This window comes from Lactuca saligna, chromosome 1 (genome assembly GCF_052625555.1).
Source record: "Lactuca saligna cultivar CGN05327 chromosome 1, ASM5262555v1, whole genome shotgun sequence".
Classification (NCBI taxonomy): domain Eukaryota; kingdom Viridiplantae; phylum Streptophyta; class Magnoliopsida; order Asterales; family Asteraceae; genus Lactuca; species Lactuca saligna.
The window spans coordinates 27,881,655-27,900,617 of NC_136417.1; the positions used below are offsets into that span (position 1 = coordinate 27,881,655).

General features: G+C 34.1%; 2 protein-coding genes across 4 annotated transcripts; both read right to left on the reverse strand.

The window, feature by feature from the left end:
* Positions 1–4,206: 4,206 nt before the first annotated feature.
* Positions 4,207–8,777, reverse strand: LOC145029992 (uncharacterized). 3 transcript variants are annotated; one of them, XM_078978445.1, is made up of 10 exons: positions 8,439–8,777; positions 7,656–7,778; positions 7,444–7,558; positions 6,212–6,248; positions 6,065–6,134; positions 5,876–5,980; positions 5,260–5,410; positions 4,959–5,041; positions 4,749–4,842; positions 4,207–4,567 (listed from the first exon to the last, which is right to left on the reverse strand). In XM_078978445.1, the coding sequence occupies exons 2-10, from the start codon at positions 7,687–7,689 to the stop codon at positions 4,495–4,497; spliced, it is 762 nt and encodes a 253-aa protein (XP_078834571.1). In that variant the 5' UTR covers positions 7,690–7,778; positions 8,439–8,777; the 3' UTR covers positions 4,207–4,494. The 3 variants fall into 3 exon arrangements, with proteins under 3 accessions (XP_078834571.1, XP_078834566.1, XP_078834563.1); XM_078978440.1 differs by having other exon boundaries at positions 7,656–7,843; positions 8,439–8,776; XM_078978437.1 differs by lacking the exon at positions 8,439–8,777 and having other exon boundaries at positions 7,656–8,051.
* A 7,121-nt stretch (positions 8,778–15,898) lies between these two features.
* Positions 15,899–17,583, reverse strand: LOC145004082 (uncharacterized). The gene is made up of 5 exons (XM_078962983.1): positions 17,415–17,583; positions 17,216–17,294; positions 16,950–17,097; positions 16,450–16,523; positions 15,899–16,328 (listed from the first exon to the last, which is right to left on the reverse strand). The coding sequence occupies exons 1-5, from the start codon at positions 17,581–17,583 to the stop codon at positions 15,899–15,901; spliced, it is 900 nt and encodes a 299-aa protein (XP_078819109.1).
* Positions 17,584–18,963: the final 1,380 nt, after the last annotated feature.

Genomic DNA, 18,963 nt, shown 5'->3' on the forward strand with positions numbered 1-18,963 from the left:
ATATCTTTACATAAAGTTATAGTGATAGAAACAAGGATTCCGGATATATAAAGAACGCCGAAATCCGAGTTATAACGCAGAAGTTATGACCCGTTGAAATTTTACGGCAAAACCGACACGACACCGGGAAGCGTAAATAGTGAATTTACGATGAAAGACTTTTTTGCCTTAGTGATCTAAACAAAAGTTTTAGTATACGTTAAACCGAGAACATACAAAAAAAGAACGCCCAAATCTGACTTCGTATGATGAAGTTAAAAATTTTCTAAGATTTGGCTAGCAGTGCACAGCCCGAAACTCGAATTTTATTTCGAGCGGTTTTTGGCCTACGCGACCTAAATGAGAATTGAATATCTCATTAATAGGAACTCAACGGTAAAAAGACAGACTAAATCAGAGTTCGTATTTAGAAGTTATGAATTTTACACGAACATTTAACAGTATAATCTTCTCGTACTGTTAAATTTAAGATCGGTCGAGAATTAGCCAACGGAGTCAAAATGAAAGTTGTAGATCTTATTTCAACCTACACGTGGATATAAAGAACATAAAAAACGGAGCTTGTATGTGAAAGTTACGGATTTTAGAAGTCAAAAGTGTGATGTGCGAAAATGGGTGACGTGACACAATCTTGACCATTGCTTTCTCCCCAAGGCTTGCCACCAGATGGTGACATGTGGCACCAAGTTCAACCATATTTCACCCTATAAATACTACCTCTCCCACCCTCATTTTCTTTACAACTTTCCCATTCTTTCTTATCTTTACTCTCTCTCTCTCTATCTATCTCTCTAGAACCTCTCGTTAGCCCCATACCCCCCCCCCCCGGAAAAGCCTAGGGAACCTCCCTAGCACGAGGCGGAATCCCCGGAGTGCTCGACAGCTCCGAGAAGAAGAAATTTTCGGCTTGGGAACGCTGCTCCAAGCAAATCCCGATTTTCTATAAAACTCGTTGTAAGTGAACTACGCCTACGCTAATTTTAATATAGCTTTTATTTAATTATAGTAACGTTATTAGGAACTTATAATAAGTACTTGGGCTATTATTATGTGTTATATAAGTATTGTTTAACACTTATATAACAGTAATGATAGCTAAACTATTAATTAGTCTCAGCGAATAATAGACTAAACTGTAGTGGTAATAATACTAGGTTTCATCAAATGAAATATTTTTTAAGAAACGAAGCGTTGTCTGAGTTCGGAATCACCACCTTTTCAGGTGAGTGCATAGTTACTTTCATCTTACACATAGATATGAAATATTATATATAAATTACATGCTAAGTATGCATATTATTTGAATACTTATTGTCTATGCTGGATGAACGATTTTATACATGTTTTAAATGATTTAAACTGTATAAGTATTTTATATCTACAAAAATGCTGGGGGTAAAACATGGGTAGATGTACTAAGACGATGTGTGATAAAATAATGAGAGGCCTCGATGTTGTTGTTGTTGATTCTGTCATCTAGCAGAGTATGGATGATGACCACGGACTTTTCTAGACAGTTCAGTGGAACGCTAATAGGCTCGTAACCTGTAGGTGTTTGTGAACGATGTGTTCACCGGTGTACTCCATCCCCCCTGGTTGCCTTTAGGACATTTATTGCTGAGAAACCCCCTTGGCAATAGTGTCCATCCTGATGTTAATCCTTAGTCTAGGTCTCTTATGATAGGGTAATCGGGTTATTGTTGGTTGATGAAATTAATAAACTTAATTATTGTGGGTTGAAAACCCTATGTGCTCGCCAGGCTCTCAAGTCTGACCCACTCGGTTTCATGTATTACAGGTAGTGGCGCTCGAGCATAGATGTGATGTTTTTGATGAGGGATTACGGATATAGGCCTTTAGATCTGAAATAATGTAGTAAGACTTATATTGTACTGTTTATGCTTTTGATCTGTATCGAACATGACATCCCGAGTCTTTTTAATGAAATACATTTCTACGGAAATGATTTGATAAATCTTTATCATATTTTTATTTTGGGAACAAATTTCACAACACTTTTATGTAAAATGTTACTCTGATTTTTAAACAAGCATAAACAAAATCGGTCTTTTCTGGCCGTGAAAAATAAGGATGTCACAATACCTCCCAAACTACTAAAAGGATATGAAAATGTTGGATCTCAAAGTTTTCCGTCAAAGAACAAGTCTTCAAGTTTCTCTTTCTTCTTCTAGATCCACAAAACACTCCACAAATTTCACAAGAGCTTCAAGATCACCAAACGTGGGCTAGGGGGGTGTCAAATTAGGGTTTTTAGAGCATGGAGGATGTCTTAAAAATGATCAAAAGGGACTATCATAAAGCTTATATAGGCACAACACAAAATTTAGGGTTTTCTATCTAACCCTCGTATGCCCAACGTATGAGGCCTCACACCCCCGTACCATCCTTCGCAGTACGCCCTGCATACGTCACTTTACGCCAAGCGTACTGACCTCCGCAGTAATATACCCCGCGTACTCCCTTTGTACGCCCCACATACTAGGGTTCCCTCTAAAACGCTAAATACTCTAAAGGCCATAACTTCCTCGATCTAAGTCCGTTTCTGACGAAATTTATATCTACGAAAAGGTGACTATAAGCCCTATGCTTCTAACAACTCATCATTGCCTTAAAACTTTCCGAAAAAGAACCCAAAATTCATAAAGGCCCAAACTAAAAAAGTACAATTATACCATTGGGCTCTAAAACACCATCGAACACTTGGATCACTTAAACTACAGTGCCCACACCTAAAAAGGGTCAAATCATTTCTTCCCCAAGGCCCTAAGCCTTATGATAACTGATGATCGGGCCACAACCCCAAATAAAGAAGTGATTCGAAACCAGATGTTACAGTTGATTTGGTGGATAAGAGTATGGGTTAGATTATTCAAAACCATGCGGGTTACAGAGCAAGTTTATATCGGATTTGAAATTTGTTAAAAGGGTTCAGATCAAGGTCGATTCGCTCCAAACCCGCCTCATTGTCAGGTCTATCGTTTATTTTAAAAACAACGTATATCCACGTAGCAAGTTTCAACAACTTTTGTGGGGACTAACAAGGGTAAGGATAAGATGCACTAGGCTAGACTTAAACTTTTGCAAGGATAATGCTTATCGAAAGACAGTATTTTGTTGAAATAAAGTAATGTTCGTGTTTTAGTCTAGTTTAACCTAATGTATTATGCTTTCAATAAAGCGTACTTTGGTATTTTACTAAAAGTTTTTAGATCCATGGGACAATGTTCACCTATTTAGTAGAATTTATATCTTTCGAGAATGAGGGTGTTACATATTATATCATATTTTAAATCCATATCGATATTAATGCTAATTATAATTATACTAAATTGTAAGGTTGTAAAAAACATTCGACATTAGCTAGTTGGTAAAATGGGGTTAAGGAATTAATCAGCTATGTGAGGATTAATAAGGGAATCAATCGGAGACCCTAAATTGCTAATTCTTTGATTTAAAATATATATATATATATATATATATATATATATATATATATATATATATATATATATATAACTAATATTATAAAAAAATATGTTAATATGATTAATACAAACTAATCATTACTTAAATAGTTTTTATTGAAATATAACTTCTTTAGACAGTTAAATTTTATTGTTTGCTACTGCCTTACTTATTCTGTAGGCATGGATTAATCGTTAGACGTCTTTTAATCGGTAGCGCCTAGAGAATAATCATATTCGGAGATTAATCGATACCTAGTCGGGATTTTTAGAACACTACTAAATTGTCAGTGACACTAAAATCACCATCATAACTCACACCAAATGTCAAAAATCATTGATTTAGCAACTTAAGACAACTAAACCACCAAAAACAACAAATTTTCAAATAATTTGAGTTAGAATATATTTACAAACTAAAATCAAAGATTGTGTTGATGCCAAAATGCAATTCTCATATCTCTCTCTCTCTCTCTCTCTCTCTCTCTCTCTCTCTCTCTCTCAAACTTCATAAATATTTGCTATATAATGAACAAAGTGAGATTAACTTCCTTTTACATCTCCCACTACAAGGCCATTTCCTGGCGATTCAAGGTTTATGATCTTTCTAATAGTTGGTGATATCCATCCCAAAAAACTTAATTATTACAGAATATAATGCTTGTTTTTTCCCTTTACGGAAAGGATTGTTTGTTTACCACCAAAAAAAAAAAAAAACAAATACAAGTAATTAAATAATTATTGCAACATCAACAACCCCTCCAAAACTCAAGATTCACAATAAATTCCATCTACAGCCCCTACCACAAAGATCACAAGAACAAACTCTTTTCAAATCTTTATTTTACACCAAGAAACTCAAATACAATACCAACATATTCTCCATTAAAGCCTAATAATTTTATCCCATCTCAAAATGTGTATGTTTCCCCTCTCTTCTTCGGTTACCATCGACCAATTGTTCATCAAACTAGCTGCAAGAAAACACTACTAATGCCATGGCATTCACTTAAGCTACAAGCCTTGCATTTAGCCATTGGCACACCTCTTCCATTTCTTTAGGGACAGTGTAATGTCCAAGCCTACAAATCAAACCAAATCATGTCAATAAACTAGTAAGATGTTGTTTTCTCTTAATGGGCTTGTTAGGACAAGATTTAATTCGGTAAAGCTTATATATGAGTGCTTATGTTAAGAAAGACTTAATAGAGAAAGTCATTCTTTTCAATGTTGTAAGGCAAATGGGGTTATTTTATTTAATACCCTTCATATGTTTTGAATGCAACATATCTAAATCCAGCTGAACTCAAGATCTGAGAAGACCTCTCTCCGAATTTGTATGGAACAACCTCATCACCTGCAAACAAACAATATGATTTAGTTAGTTTAATAGCGTCTTTTTATAGTTATTTCTCATTAAATGATATATTATGTAATTATGCATAGTGTACAAATCTTGTTTAATAAACTTACCACGTCCATGACATAGCAAAATGGGCAATGAAGCAGCACGTCTAGCACCATCATGTGATCCTTCAATCATGCTTCTCAAACTCCTGAAAAAATCTCAATTAAATCTTAATGTTAAATGTCCAGATAAAGAAACAAATATGTTTGATTATTAGTCAAACATTCAAGATAAACCTCAATCTCGACAAAAGGGAAAATCTTGTGGAACAAATCAATATCATCAGTATCTTGTAACTGATAATCATAAACTTTGGAATTTTTATAAAAAGGGAAATGTTTGAAGGAGAATTTGGTAAAATCATACCTTCCACCAGGAAGCCAGCCACTCAATCCTACAATAGCCTTTAAGTTAACTGGATAAGGGCTGCCATTTCCATATTTACCCTGGGCGAAACAAGTTGCAGAGTAAAGTGCACATGCAGCACCCATACTAAATCCTCCAATACCAAGTTTAACTGTTAAAAAGATAACAAAATTATGTTTACAATAAAGTTAAGCTAGAAATTGACCTATCAAACAATATACTACAAGGAGATACTAAGATCAATAACAGAAGGTAAAATTATATAAAAACTAAAAAGCATTGTTTTTTGGGCAACTTTGCGGTTTAACCACTTAAACTTAATGTTTTCCAATAGTTTCAGCCATTTTGACTTGGTCAAATGGTTAATCTGGAAAATTATCACAGGTGAAACCTGATATAACATGTCAAAATGGTTGGTTAATTTGGAATAATATCTGAAACTTTTATAGTTTGATTGGAAAAGGAAAACATCACGGTGTTTTTGTAATTTGCCCATAATAGAACTATATTTGCATAAAGATTGAATAAAATACAACAAAAATGAAACGAAACGAAAAGGGTATTCACAATATATGTAATCAATATCAGGGAAACAAAAAAGTTAGAAACTTTATACCATCAGTGGGCTCCGTTGATAACAAGTTTGCTATGTGTGATACTGAAGCATCTAAACCTTCAACATCATTTGGACCATCTTCTGAGAGCTCTCCCTCATCAAACCCTGTTATGGAACAAAAATTATCATTAAAATAATATTTTTAAATTAGATTATTTATGGTTTAATCTTTAAATCTTGATATCTTACATGCAGTGCAAGGAAATCCACCAAGAACAGTCACAGGGCGAGTAGGAGCAGTTGGGCATATCCACTTAATCTGCAAATATTAATATTTTACATTATAATTTTAAAGTTTTTAAGGGAAAGTGGTGTTAATTGAGTGCATATGCTTACATTTGGAAGAGGAAGGTTATCCAAGAGTTGAGACCAACTGCAATGAGAAACATGAAACTAGATGAGAAAGTATGCTTCTTAAGTGGGATTTTGTTCTTTTTGACTTAATATAAAGTATAACCATATGAGCTTAATGGGTTAAGTGGGAAGCGGGTGTCTTTATCCATTAAGACCTCATTTTTACACTACTGCCCTTTAAGCAAACTCTTTTTTTTTGTTCTAGTGTTATTATTTAACATCACTTCTAGACAAAAGGGTAAAATGGTCATTTTAATTAATGCAGAAAAAACAACTTAATAGATTTTCCCTCATTTGTGTTATCCTTTCATTTCTTTTAAAGATCATTTATCGATACAAAACTTAATGAGGTTAAAAAAAGAAACAAGGCCTTAATCATAGTATGTTAACAATAGTCCTTTCAAATGTATCTAAACTTAACAAGTCTCATGCACTCTTAGGAAAGTTATTTAACATTGCTAAAATGTCTTAAAGATCAAACTTTTTAGCTAGTGGCCCTTGTCCCTATTTAAGCATATATCATGATTCATAAATCTTTATAATAAACTACTTTTTGTTATTCAAATAAAATAAAATTCCCCTTTTACCTTTTTGTGAATTGGATTGAATCAAGATAGCACAATCAAGTATCAAAAACAAAAGAGATTTATATTTAAATCATTTCACATCACAAAATAGTAATACTTTACGTCTCTCAGTTATAGAAGTTAATTTAAAGCATACACAAATACACGGCACTGCGGTTGTCCCCCATCATGTCAATCAGAATAAGAATCAATCGATGTTTTCATACCCTAATTCTCATTCTTGATATTTTTTATTGAAAAAAAAAGTATATTCTTTTCCGTCCATGGACAAGAGACTTCACACTGAAAGTGACATCAATAACTTGAAACTCGAAGGAAAACAACAAACAAGAACCCATGCATAGATGTTTAATCAAGAGTATTGAAATTTAGATTTTCCAAAGCTTATTATTATCTAGAAAAGTCTTGTAAAGAGTTTTTACCATTGAAGTGAAAAAGTTTTCCAAAGCTTTTAGCATAATAAGTTAGTAATCTTCACATGGTATTAAAAAGATTAAATATGAATACAAAAAGGTTAATATATATATATATATATATATATATATATATATATATATATATATATATATATATATATATATATATATATATATATGAATAGCAAGAAATGATGATTATTATTTCTACCTTGAGCCATTATCACCAAGACCATGCAACCAAACAACCGTTGCTTGGTGCTTCCCTTTTGGCCTCACCACATAAGTCCTACCAAACTCAACGGTTCTCCTAGGTGTTCTACTACCTGAAAAAGTTGTACATTTTGGCACCAATTTACAAGATTAGAAACAACCATATAAAAAAAGGATTTTAAAGATTTAAAAGAGTTTGAAGTAACTAACCGGAACCAATGGAAGCATTTGTATAACTACTCATTTGTAAAGGAAATGCAAGAAGCAGTAGAAGGTGTTATGTGTTGAGGAGACACAGACACCCTTGGTGGTGTGGGCTTAATTTATAGGGAGCTTGGGTGGTTACAAAGAGAATAAAACATGTCAAGATTCAAATGTGCACCAGCTGCACATTGTGCCTAAAACCCAATAAGAAACAAGAGCATCCATGACATGAAGAGAGAGAAAGAGAATCAAATGAAGAAATTAAAACACATAGATAGAGCACAAAATCAAGAAACCCCACTTCATATCGAAATTTAAGGGCTCTAATTACCACATTCCGATAGAGAGAATCTATGCTTGGTGGTGCAGTGGACATAAAAAATTATAAAGCAGACTCCATATAAACCCTTGAAAAAAGAATATTACTGAAAAATGACAAGCGACATCCTATTTGGCTCTCTTTTCTCTTCTTCAATCATTTATTTATGCGATTCATGATGGTTTATGGGTACCCATTATCTTGAATGTGAATTCGAACTTTCTGACTTGTCATCATTGACATTTGTGACAATCTTTTAATCAAGAACCTGCAAATTTTGGTACCAATGTTCTGTTCGTCCCTTTATGATAATTTATGGATATTAACTGTGAATTCTAACTAACTAACTAACTAACTACCATCATTGTCGTTTGTTACGATCTTTAAATAACATGAACTTGCGAAAATTGGGTGTTTATTTAAAGTTTTAGCTAGAAAATATCTGACGGTAATCTGAATGGAGCACCAACCTGAAATCGTGGGTGGAGAAGAGGCATAATGATCACAGAAAGTATGTGGACTTTTGCGTGGCGAAATCTGAAATCTTTTTGCTGAATCTCTTTCTAAATCTGTAAATCGCTTTTGTTGCTTGCCACTATATCTATTATATAACGAAGGCAGCTCAGGTGTAGGTAAAGTCTTGAGGTTCATAATTGGTTTTTTTGTTTGTTTTTGTTAAAAATTAGGATTCCCTACCCCGAGCAATGGAGCTCAATGGCACCTGCTGCCATTTGCATTCAAATTTCAAATTCCGATTGATTTGACGGGGCCACAATCTAAACCATGCCTGTTTTCGGGTACATCCCCGTGCTCATAATTGGAACCTAGTAGCTGTCACCACCAAACCCTTCAACCTATGCCCACATGAACCCATAGTTTATGCCTACAAAAACCGAAGCTCTCACTATAATGGGAAATGACATTCTACCCCTATGAAATTTTAGAAGTTTGTCAAATCGGTTTTTTTTAATGGGAAATAAAGTTAGATGTTCATCTAAATGTCACTTAAGTCTTATTATGGAGTTTCACTTTTGGTCTTTTGGTTTAAGTGATCTATTTTATTTTATTTTTGATTTATCTTTTTTGCATTTAAGGGGTACGAAACGTAGTTTTACCGGCTAAAATGATCCATTGATTTGTTTTAAGTGGTTTCGAAGTCAAGTCATGGTCTAAGATAGTGTTTGTTTTTTTGTTTGCAGATGTTTTTGGCCTCTACTGTCTACGCGGTGCAGACCACGCGCAAACATTAACCTCCACAGACTGTTTGTTTTTTTGAAAATTGAAAACCTAAAAATGTCTGTGCGCCCTCTTTTTGGCGCAAATGTGGACCGAAGTCTTCTAACATCTTCAAACATCTTCTAACATATATATATATATATATATATATATATATATATATATATATATATTAGTTTTTTTGAATTTATATTTATTCCAACTTTATTAGTGATAAACAATTTGAAAAAAAAATTACAATACTTAAAAAAAATTTGACGACACAAACATGATAATTTTGATAAATTTATAAATAAAAATTTATTACAATAATGGTCGTCGAAGTTGTTTATATAAATATGAAAAAAAATCATAATATATTCATATATTTTTTGTGTCAAATTTTATAAAACATTATTTAATACAGTATCGTCAATTTCTTAGAAAAATATTTATGGCACATTTTTAATTGATTTAATTAAAAAAATCGAGGTTTATTTCCATCCATTTATGTATCAAATTTTTTGATTCCTAATTATAATGTTTAGGTATAACTTTACGACAAAAAATGTTGGTTTTTATCAAATATATATATAGTAATTTGTACTATTTTTAGTTTCACTTTTATACAATAATAAATAAAAGTTGATATAGATTTGTTACTTATTTATAACAAGGTCATAAAAATATTTTAAAAAAAAATCATTTTGTAGTTTAAAAAAATCAATTTATTTAGATTTTAGTTTATTTTAGTAGCATGCAGATGTTAAAAAAACAAACAGTCTTATTTTTTCAAACTGTAGACGTTTGATTCACCTCTTCTGCTGCAGAGGTCTACAGATGTGGTCCGCAGACTACAAACATTTTGCTTCAGAAAAAACAAACAACACCTAAGTCATCTAAAGTGTTAACTCGGAGTCAACTTGCCATACACGTCACCGAGTTGAGTTGAATCATTTGCTTGGCCCCTAAGGGTTACTTAGGACCCAATGTTTATAAAAGGGATGATTTAATACATCAAATCCTAAAACTTTACACCTTTTTCGGCCAAACATTTACTGACAAGGAGACAACAAACGTTTTTACGAGATTCACGAGATGTCTACCCCACCATCCTCACCAGAATCGATTTCGATAAATTCTCGAGACATAATCAACTTCAGTGACTTACACATAATATTCTACGATTGTCAGGAGAAAATAGTCAAATAATAGGTGGAGGGAGATCGCATTAAGGAGGAAATGGAGCGTGATTTTGCGATATCAAGGGTCAATATGCTCTCTATGCAGCGCCGATTAGACCATAACAAGAAGAAGGTACATGCTCTGACTTTTTTGGTGGTACGAATTGTCACAACTCAAAATTTTAGACCCAGTGAAGCCTAAACCCTAACCGAACACAAGTGATACTACATTGCAATCCTTGTTGCATTGTATCATCTATAGCCTTAGGGCTTGTGAATAGAGCTAACAAAGAAGTATGGATTGAAACCTAAGCTAAATTAGAGTAGTATGAATGAACATAAGTTAAAAGACTAAGGGTTTAAACCATAAATAACCCTCATATACGTGTTTTCGCCAAATTTAATCAATTCAAATATGGTTTCGGATTTAGAATCAAAATCAAAGGGGTTTACGGATTAGAAATGACACCAAAAGGGTGTTTTTGGTTTGCCTAGATCCGAAAACACAACCCCAAGGCCCATTTAGGGCGAAAACCTAAAGGGTAGGACCGAAAACACATTTGAGGCCCATTAAAGATCCGAAAACTCCTTTCTCTTTGACTTTAGGAACGAAAACTCATTACTAGGAGCTATTAAATCCGAAAACCCCCTTTAATATATATTGTTTCATCCAAAAACACTCCTAAATATCTTACATATTATCCTAATTTGGCCTCCCAAAGTGATTTGATTCATTTACCAATGCAACCGTCTATCTTTCCTTCATACTTAAGATACTTCATAGAGGACATTTCCATTTCAAAGTTCCATTGAATGAAATCTCCATAAACTCTCTCAAATCTCAAACATCTTTTGCTCTCAACTCAAGTACTTCACAAGCATATTCCCAGCAGACTTTTGATAAATAATACTCCTTAGTATTTTGGGTAAGTTTTATTCATAAAACTTGTGTTAGGCAACACTTATATACTTGTATCATCTTAATCACACATTCTTATGTGTTTAAAACCATTAGGATTATGATATCCTTCCCGTAATCTAGTCGAAGGTCACCATTTCTTTCCCGTTATCACACTCGATGTGAGTTCATACTACTACACTTTTCAATAACCTTTTCCATGTTTTTAAGGAGGAATACAAGTAAAACACAAGAAACTTGTGTTAATATACAAATCTTCGTTTTATGTTTTATTACGGTTAAGTATCTTTTACGTAGAAATACCAGAGAGCTTGATAATTATGTATAGATCTATACGGGATTGATGACCCCGCACCTTGGTTGTTAGCTACAACACGACTGGCAGGTTATGAGTGACAAATATCAAACATAACGACGCCTGAAGAATGTCGCGGCAGGCAAATCATTAGTTAGCACGGTTATGAGATCTCACATGATAAGCGACAATACGTTATTTTAAGTGAAATTAACAATACACTTATTTTTACGCGAAAACACAACTCTTCAAACGGTTTTATAAACAAATAAAACTACATTTCATTAAATTAAGTATGATAATTTACTTACACTTTTCGGTTTTGGTTCATATAAGACTACAGTTTAGTTTACAGTTCACAGTTCAATAACAGTTTACAGTTCACAGTTTAGTTTACAGTTTACAATTCAGCTTTACAGAAAGTATAGGATTTTTCAGGATAAACATAATAATTTTACAAGTAAACAGTTCACAGTTCAGTTTACAGTTCACAGTTCAGTTATAATTTACAGTTCAGTTTACAATTTACAATTCAATTTTATGGAAAATATAGGATTTTTCAAGATAAACATAATCATTTTACAAGCAAACAGTTCACAGTTCAGTTTACACTTTACAATTCAGTTTTATGGAAAATATAGGATTTTCTCGGATAAACATAATCATTTTACAAGCAAACAGTTCACGGTTCAATTTACAGTTCACCGTTCAGTTTTATAAAAAATATAGGATTTTCTGGATAAACTCACTTACATTTTTAAAGAACAAAGAACATATTTTTACATACCAAAGGCTTATAAAACTCACCAACTTAAATGTTGACACTTTTTCAAAATTACTTGTATTCTCTGGAAAATATTAGGCAGGCACACATACAGGGTCCGAGAAGATGGAGCATAGTATCTTCAAGTCTTTGTTTTGCTATTTACTTTTGGAATCAATCAAGTTGTGATTCAAATACAATGTAAACACTTTATTATTAATATAATGGTTGTTGTTGTTTTGATTACTATTATTCATTGTTATGATATTGTACATGACGTCCTCCGCCCCCGAACGTTTCTGTCGTTCCGGTTTGGGGGTGTGCCACGACTCGTGGTGGTGATGTTTGGTATTCTCATAGAGAAAATGCACTATCTAATCTAGTAGTGAATCTAGTGGTATTTGTTATCGATGTGGTTGTGTTAGGTTATATGTATGTTTGTGTTAGGGTTAATGTAGTTGTTAGGGTTAATGTTGTTTGTTGTGTTGACTATTAGCGTTTATGTGGTTTGTTGCCTACTACCTGTTATCGTCTTTTTGGTCCAAGTGTTGTGAAGTGGATGTTGAAGACAACACAGACAATTTTGTATAAATGACTATGTAACCGTGTTTAATGTAATGGAAATGATGACCTTTGTTAATTAGGATATGTTTAATGTCAAACGTTGTAATTGCTAAGCTAAATATTAGTTTAAAATTTAAATAAACATTTTTAATAGCACTAACCCTAGCCTCGAGTAAATACTACTAAGACAGATCTATGATCATTTTTTACCTTGTTTTCCTTGCTTGTCCTTCTCTTGTTGGAATTTACAGTATGAAGGGATCGTTGATTGCAACTTTGTTGGGTAGACGAAGTTGAGACTACAAACACAAGTCATATAACAGAGTATGGATGATGACCATGGACTATTCTAGATAGTCCAGTGGAACCCTAGCAGGCTCGCAACCTGTAGGTGTGTGTAACACCCAGAATCTAGAAGATTAATTATGGAATAAATCCCCTTTTCTAAGGACCAACTCGTCGATCTGATGGTGGGAAACTCAACGTGTTGTAGGCTTTTGGGTCTCGGGTTTTTATGAGAAAACCCGACGAGTTGCTGAAGGGAACTCGATGAGTTGGACACCGATTGGAAACCCTAATTTTAGGGTTTTGTACCCTATTTAAACACCTTAATTCCCATGTGTTGGCCTCATTCCCAAACTCTATAGCCCTTAACCCTAATATCGAAACCCAAGAGCCTCCTTGAGTCTTGTGAGCTCATTGTGGGTGTGTTTCGGTGTGTTTGAAGCTCACTGAAGGAAGAAAAGCTTGGTGCAAGGTGGTGGTTCAAGTATGATCTTTCAGATCTTGGTTCTTTACTCCATTTCCAGCACATTTCGGGTATAAAGTTCTAAACTTTGCTTAATATTTGCTTAGATCTCTTCTTGGGATAGGTTATATACTTTTAGCCATGGATGGGTGGTTGTTGGGGAAGTAGAAGTCCCAAGTGTTTATTCTTCCATATCTATGATCTTCATGAGCTCTTTTGGCATAAAGGTGCCAACTTTATGGGTTTAATGGCTTCATGCATTAATTAAGTCTTTCATTTAGCCCTTTTGTCTTTTGAGCTCCTTCTATTCATGCTTAAGCGTAAAGATGGAAACTTTACGTGGCCATCTAGCCTTATGGGGTCAAATCTGCATTTTGAAGTATTGTCTTTGATGATTAAGTGCTTAATGGTTAATCCCTCGCTCTTTCAAGCTGGGGGTTTGGGTTTGCACCCATTTAGGTGGTTCCTATGGGTAAAGTTGGAAACTTTACCCTTCTAGATCTCATTTTGGTCAAGACCTGAGCTTTGGAGCTCTTGGATTCGATGAAGGCAACTTAATGCATTAAGCTGTTTGGTCTCGGGAGAACTCGACGAGTTGTTTTAGTTTTTCCCATTTCTAAGTTGATGTAGAACTCGACGAGTTGAGTAGACAACTCGGCAAGTTGGGTCGATATGGGTTTTGGATCTTGTCCTTTCGATTTATGTATTTGATCAAGTTTGTCCCAAGGGTTACTTGAGGTAATATGAATTATAATTAAGGGAATTATAGGCTTAGGATAAGACCCAAGTAAGTATTATGGATTATAGCTTGGGACCCAATTGTTAATTAGGTGTGTTGATGGTATTGATAGCCTGGGAAGCCGATAGGGCAATAGCTAAGGATTTCCTTAAGTGAGCTTCTACATTCTAGGTGAGTCTCCTCACTGTTCTATGGGTCGAAGGCACCAATGTCGGCCTATTTGGTTTAAGTATTGTTGTAAGACCAAGTGGTGGCCCTTGAAAATATGTAGGCAAGGCCAAAGTCTGAACTCTGGTAGTTAACTGGTTGTTAATGGTAGGATTGTATGTTGGTTGTCTTTGTGATGCTTACATGGAAGACCATGAGGTGGCTCCTGACACGTCTGTAAGACGTAGGGTTGTGTCCCCCAGACTAGCAAGGAAGACCATGAGGTGGCTCGTGGAATAATGGCAAGACTATGGATGGCACATAACACCTTTTCTGATTATGATATATGTATGCTAAGTATGGCTCATTGATATGAATGTTATTTAATGTTTGATTGTTATGTGTGGTATGTTGTATTTGGGGAACTCACTAAGATTTGTGCTTAAGATTTTCATTTTATGTTTCAGGTACTCTAGTTTTCAAATGAAAGATCTTGGGATGATCGCAATCCATACACCCGTGTTTTCCGCAATATGTGATATTTGGGACTGAGATCTAATAATTGTTTTATTTGAAATGTTTATTCAATGTTTGGACAAAGTTACAATAATGTTTTGATGATAATAAAAATGAAATTTTTACCCCTGATTTTTGGGATGTTTCAGTGTTTTTGAACTATGTGTTCACCAGGTGTACTCCATCCCCCTCATGGTTTCGTTACTAACATATATTGCTGAGAAATCCCCAAAGCAGTATTGTATTCTCAATGATAATCCTTAGGCTAGGTCCCTTGAATTAGATGCTTTATGGAAAGAAATTGAGGATAACGGGAACGGGTAATTGGGCTGAATGATTTGATGAAGATAAAGAATTTAATTATTGTGGGTTGGAAACCCTATGTGCTCACCAGGCTCCCAAGCCAGACCCACCCAGTTTCTTGTATTACAGGTAGTGGCAAAAGAGCACATGTGTGATGATCAGATGAGATATCTATGGATTATAGGCCATTAGAATAATAGATGTTTGTAAGGCCTATACTATTTTTGTTTATGCTTATGCATTGTATTGACAATGACATCCCAACGTCTTTAATATAATGAAAATACATTTCTTTGTAAATGCTTTGATAATCTACTTATCATATTTTTGGAGCAAATTTTGAAATATTATTCTTAAAAAGGATACTCTGATTTTAAATAAAGCATAAACAAATTGGTCTTTTCTAGCCATGAAATTAGGGATGTCACATGTAAATCCAACAATCTAACAACTTATATAGCAAATAACATTTTTTCCTTATTCAATCTCTAGTGGATTAGCACCTATATTGCCTTTTCTATTTTTTCCTTCAACCCTTTAGCCATTTTTTATAATCCTTTTAGAATGTTTCCTTTTGCTTGTATTCTCTTTTCCTTTTAGTTTTGTTCCACTACCTCCTTCCCATCCATTACCACCTCCATTTGCTTTTGTTCCACTACCTCCTTCCCTACCATTACCATCTTCACTAACTGCTTTCTTTCTCCTCTTGACCTTAAGTTTTTTGGATTTTATAACTTGAGGAAATGTAACTTTGTTATGTACTACTTGTTTACATACATTGCATAAAATTTTCTTCCCAACCTTTGACACCATCTGCCTTGTAGTCTTTTCACTTGGGTCATTTTTTCTATTCCCTCTTGGTATGCATAACATTTTTCTCCTCAAATGTGGTAGTGGTGGTTTAAAGTCAGTACATGGCCACATATTATTGCCATTCATCCCATGCATTGGAAACTTGTACGTGTTCCTGTAAAATGCTCCATAGTACATTAGATTCACATAATTTCCAACATCCCTATTAAGAAAGAAAATAGTTGCAAATGAATGCACACACCCATAGCCATTCAGTTGCCACACTTTACACAAACATGTCTTCTCTAAATCCACCACATAAGACTACAAAGTTTCTTGTCTCAAATTGGTTTAAACCAGTTTGTAGAACCTACCAAAATCTAAAAACATTGGTATGGAGTTAGTATATGTTAATAGTAATTAAATTAACCAACCTAAAACATTTTTACATTTGAGCTTTTTGTAACTGATTAAGTAAGGTTATAATTGTTGGACATAGTTAAAATTCAGGCCATGAACTACCTTTGATGCTCAAATTAAACTGGCTTTCCATAATATACAATCTAATTTCTTCTAACATATTGATGATTGGTTTTTTCCTTGCATCTCTTATGACATTGTTAAAGCTTTCATATAATCTATTTTCTACTACATCACACATCCCGCCCTCCTGAAAGAAAGCTCTGCACCTTGATTTTGGGTTCTTCTCCATAAGATATTCAAAGGTTACATGGTTAAGAAATTGGATTTCCTTCATTTCTACATTGAATAAAGGCTCTGTGGATGCTTTGCTTACCTTCCAAAACGTCCTCTCATAATGTATTCCTATGAATCTTTTCATAAAGTTGGCTATAATATGCCTTGCACACTGCATGCGTTCAGCAGTAAGCCAAATCTCTTTCACAACCCCAACACAATAAAGGGAAATTATTAAAACAAAATAACTACATTTAAGTTAAAATGAAAGGATATATCAGTTTATATACCTTATGTTGATCCGACATCAAAGTAAAACAAAAACCATTCACCATTCCTAGATTATCCTTTAAATTCTCCAAAAACCATTTCCAATTCTCCTTGTGTTCCACATAAAGAATTGCCCATTCAATTGGAAAAACATGATTATTAGCATCCATTCCAACTGTACATATTAACTCTCCAGTACATAAGCCCTTCAAGAAACACCCATCCAACTTTATTACTCTTGTGCAACTACCTCTCCATCCTTGTTTTAGTCACTAAAAACATACATAAAACTTACTAAAATAAGCCTTCCTATTATGCATACTGTTGACATCCATCGTCACAATTAATCCAGGGTTCGATCTTCTTATCTCCTCATCATAAGACCAAAGCTTTGCATAGTGCTTAACAAGTGTGCCTTCAATTAGCTGAATGATATGTTTCTTTGCTCTCCTACACTGAACCATACTTACATTTATTCCAAAATTCTATTTGACCTCATACCTACGTAGCCTAACACTCATTTTTTGCTTATGTAAGAACTCAGTTGTACAATGGATGCCAATCCAAGCATGCCCAACAATTGATACCAATTTGAATTTTCTTGCATAATTATGATCATTTATGAGCGATTTAATCTGGAAAGAATGTTCTTTACTTATCCATGAGGCCTAAAGTCAAGACTTACACTGACCAAAACAACATTTAACTAAAAGTCTCCTACTACCATTCTTGTAGCGCAACTAATAGCTATTAGCAACATAATTGCATAACATATGTTTTTAACTGTTTTGGAATTTCAAGTCTCATACCTTACAAATTTTCTTTTTTCAGTGAACAATTTGATTATAAGTTGCTACTTCCTCAAGAATTGAGTTATTATCATCCATCTGAACATATGTATCTTCATGAGGTGGACTTGATGGGATTGACTACACCTTGGGGCATAGCTTGCTAAAAAACATCATTTATGATCTTATTCATAGGAATGCAATCAACATGTTCAAGGTTATCATGTACATTACCTTTCAATTCATCAATGTCGTTCTGAAAAGCTCCCATACCAGGCAAGTCTTGATTATTCCCCCTACACCCGATTGTTTGTCTTTAAAACTATATACTTCAACTTGGTCATCCATTATCTACTGATGGACATTGACCCCAAGATGATCCATTTACACAGGAATTACACAAGCGTTGTCGTACCCTACTTCGATAAACTCATGGTAGTTTTTATCATTGGCTATTATCATTAATCTATCAGGAAACTTAATATCGGGCATGCAAAAGTTCACATTAATACATTCCTTATTTGCGAATCTTTGAATGAACAGTAGAAAGTCCTTCTTGTCCACTCCAACAAAATCAAAATCTTTAAACCTTTGCTCCGCTCCATCTGAGTAACTAATTACGGGGTACCTCGTAAAAATGCCAGCAAAATGAAGATCATTCTTCATATACACGACCATAGCAGCAATTTTAGAGAGAAACAGTAGAAGAAAGAAGGGGAAGAAAATAGCGACAAGTGAATATGTCCTTTACAAAAGGGTTATGTAGGTCAAGGTCGATTATTGATATGGTATGTGGCAACAAAAGGATCTAGGTGTTAAAATTTTAAATGATGTGTCACTTGTAACCTGGTGACTTGAACGAGGTTAACTGACTGACCCCTTCACTTTCTACAAAATGGCTTTAAGAATAGGTAAAACTACACTTCGTACCCCTTAAATGGAAAAAAGGAACCCGAAAGGGACCATTTAAACCAAAAGGTAAAACTTAATTTGTAGGATTACAATGACATTACCCTTTCTTTTATGCCCCAATAATAATAATAATAATAATAATAA

Bases quoted from the DNA above. Each gene is read 5' to 3' on its own strand.
- LOC145004082 (XM_078962983.1), bottom strand. From the start codon at position 17,583: ATGGTTCAGTGTAGGAGAGCAAAGAAACATATCATTCAGCTAATTGAA. The intron at 17,098-17,215 runs GTTTTTGGAGAA...ACTTAAATGTAG, and splicing joins CACAAGGAGAATTGGAAATG to TTATTTTGTTTTAATAATTT. The intron at 16,329-16,449 runs GTTTGTGTAAAG...AGCATTTTACAG, and splicing joins GGTGGATTTAGAGAAGACAT to GAACACGTACAAGTTTCCAA.
- LOC145029992 (XM_078978445.1), bottom strand. From the start codon at position 7,689: ATGAGTAGTTATACAAATGCTTCCATTGGTTCCG. The intron at 6,135-6,211 runs GTAAGCATATGC...TAATATTTGCAG, and splicing joins ATAACCTTCCTCTTCCAAAT to ATTAAGTGGATATGCCCAAC. The intron at 5,042-5,259 runs GTATGATTTTAC...AGATTTTTTCAG, and splicing joins GGCTGGCTTCCTGGTGGAAG to GAGTTTGAGAAGCATGATTG.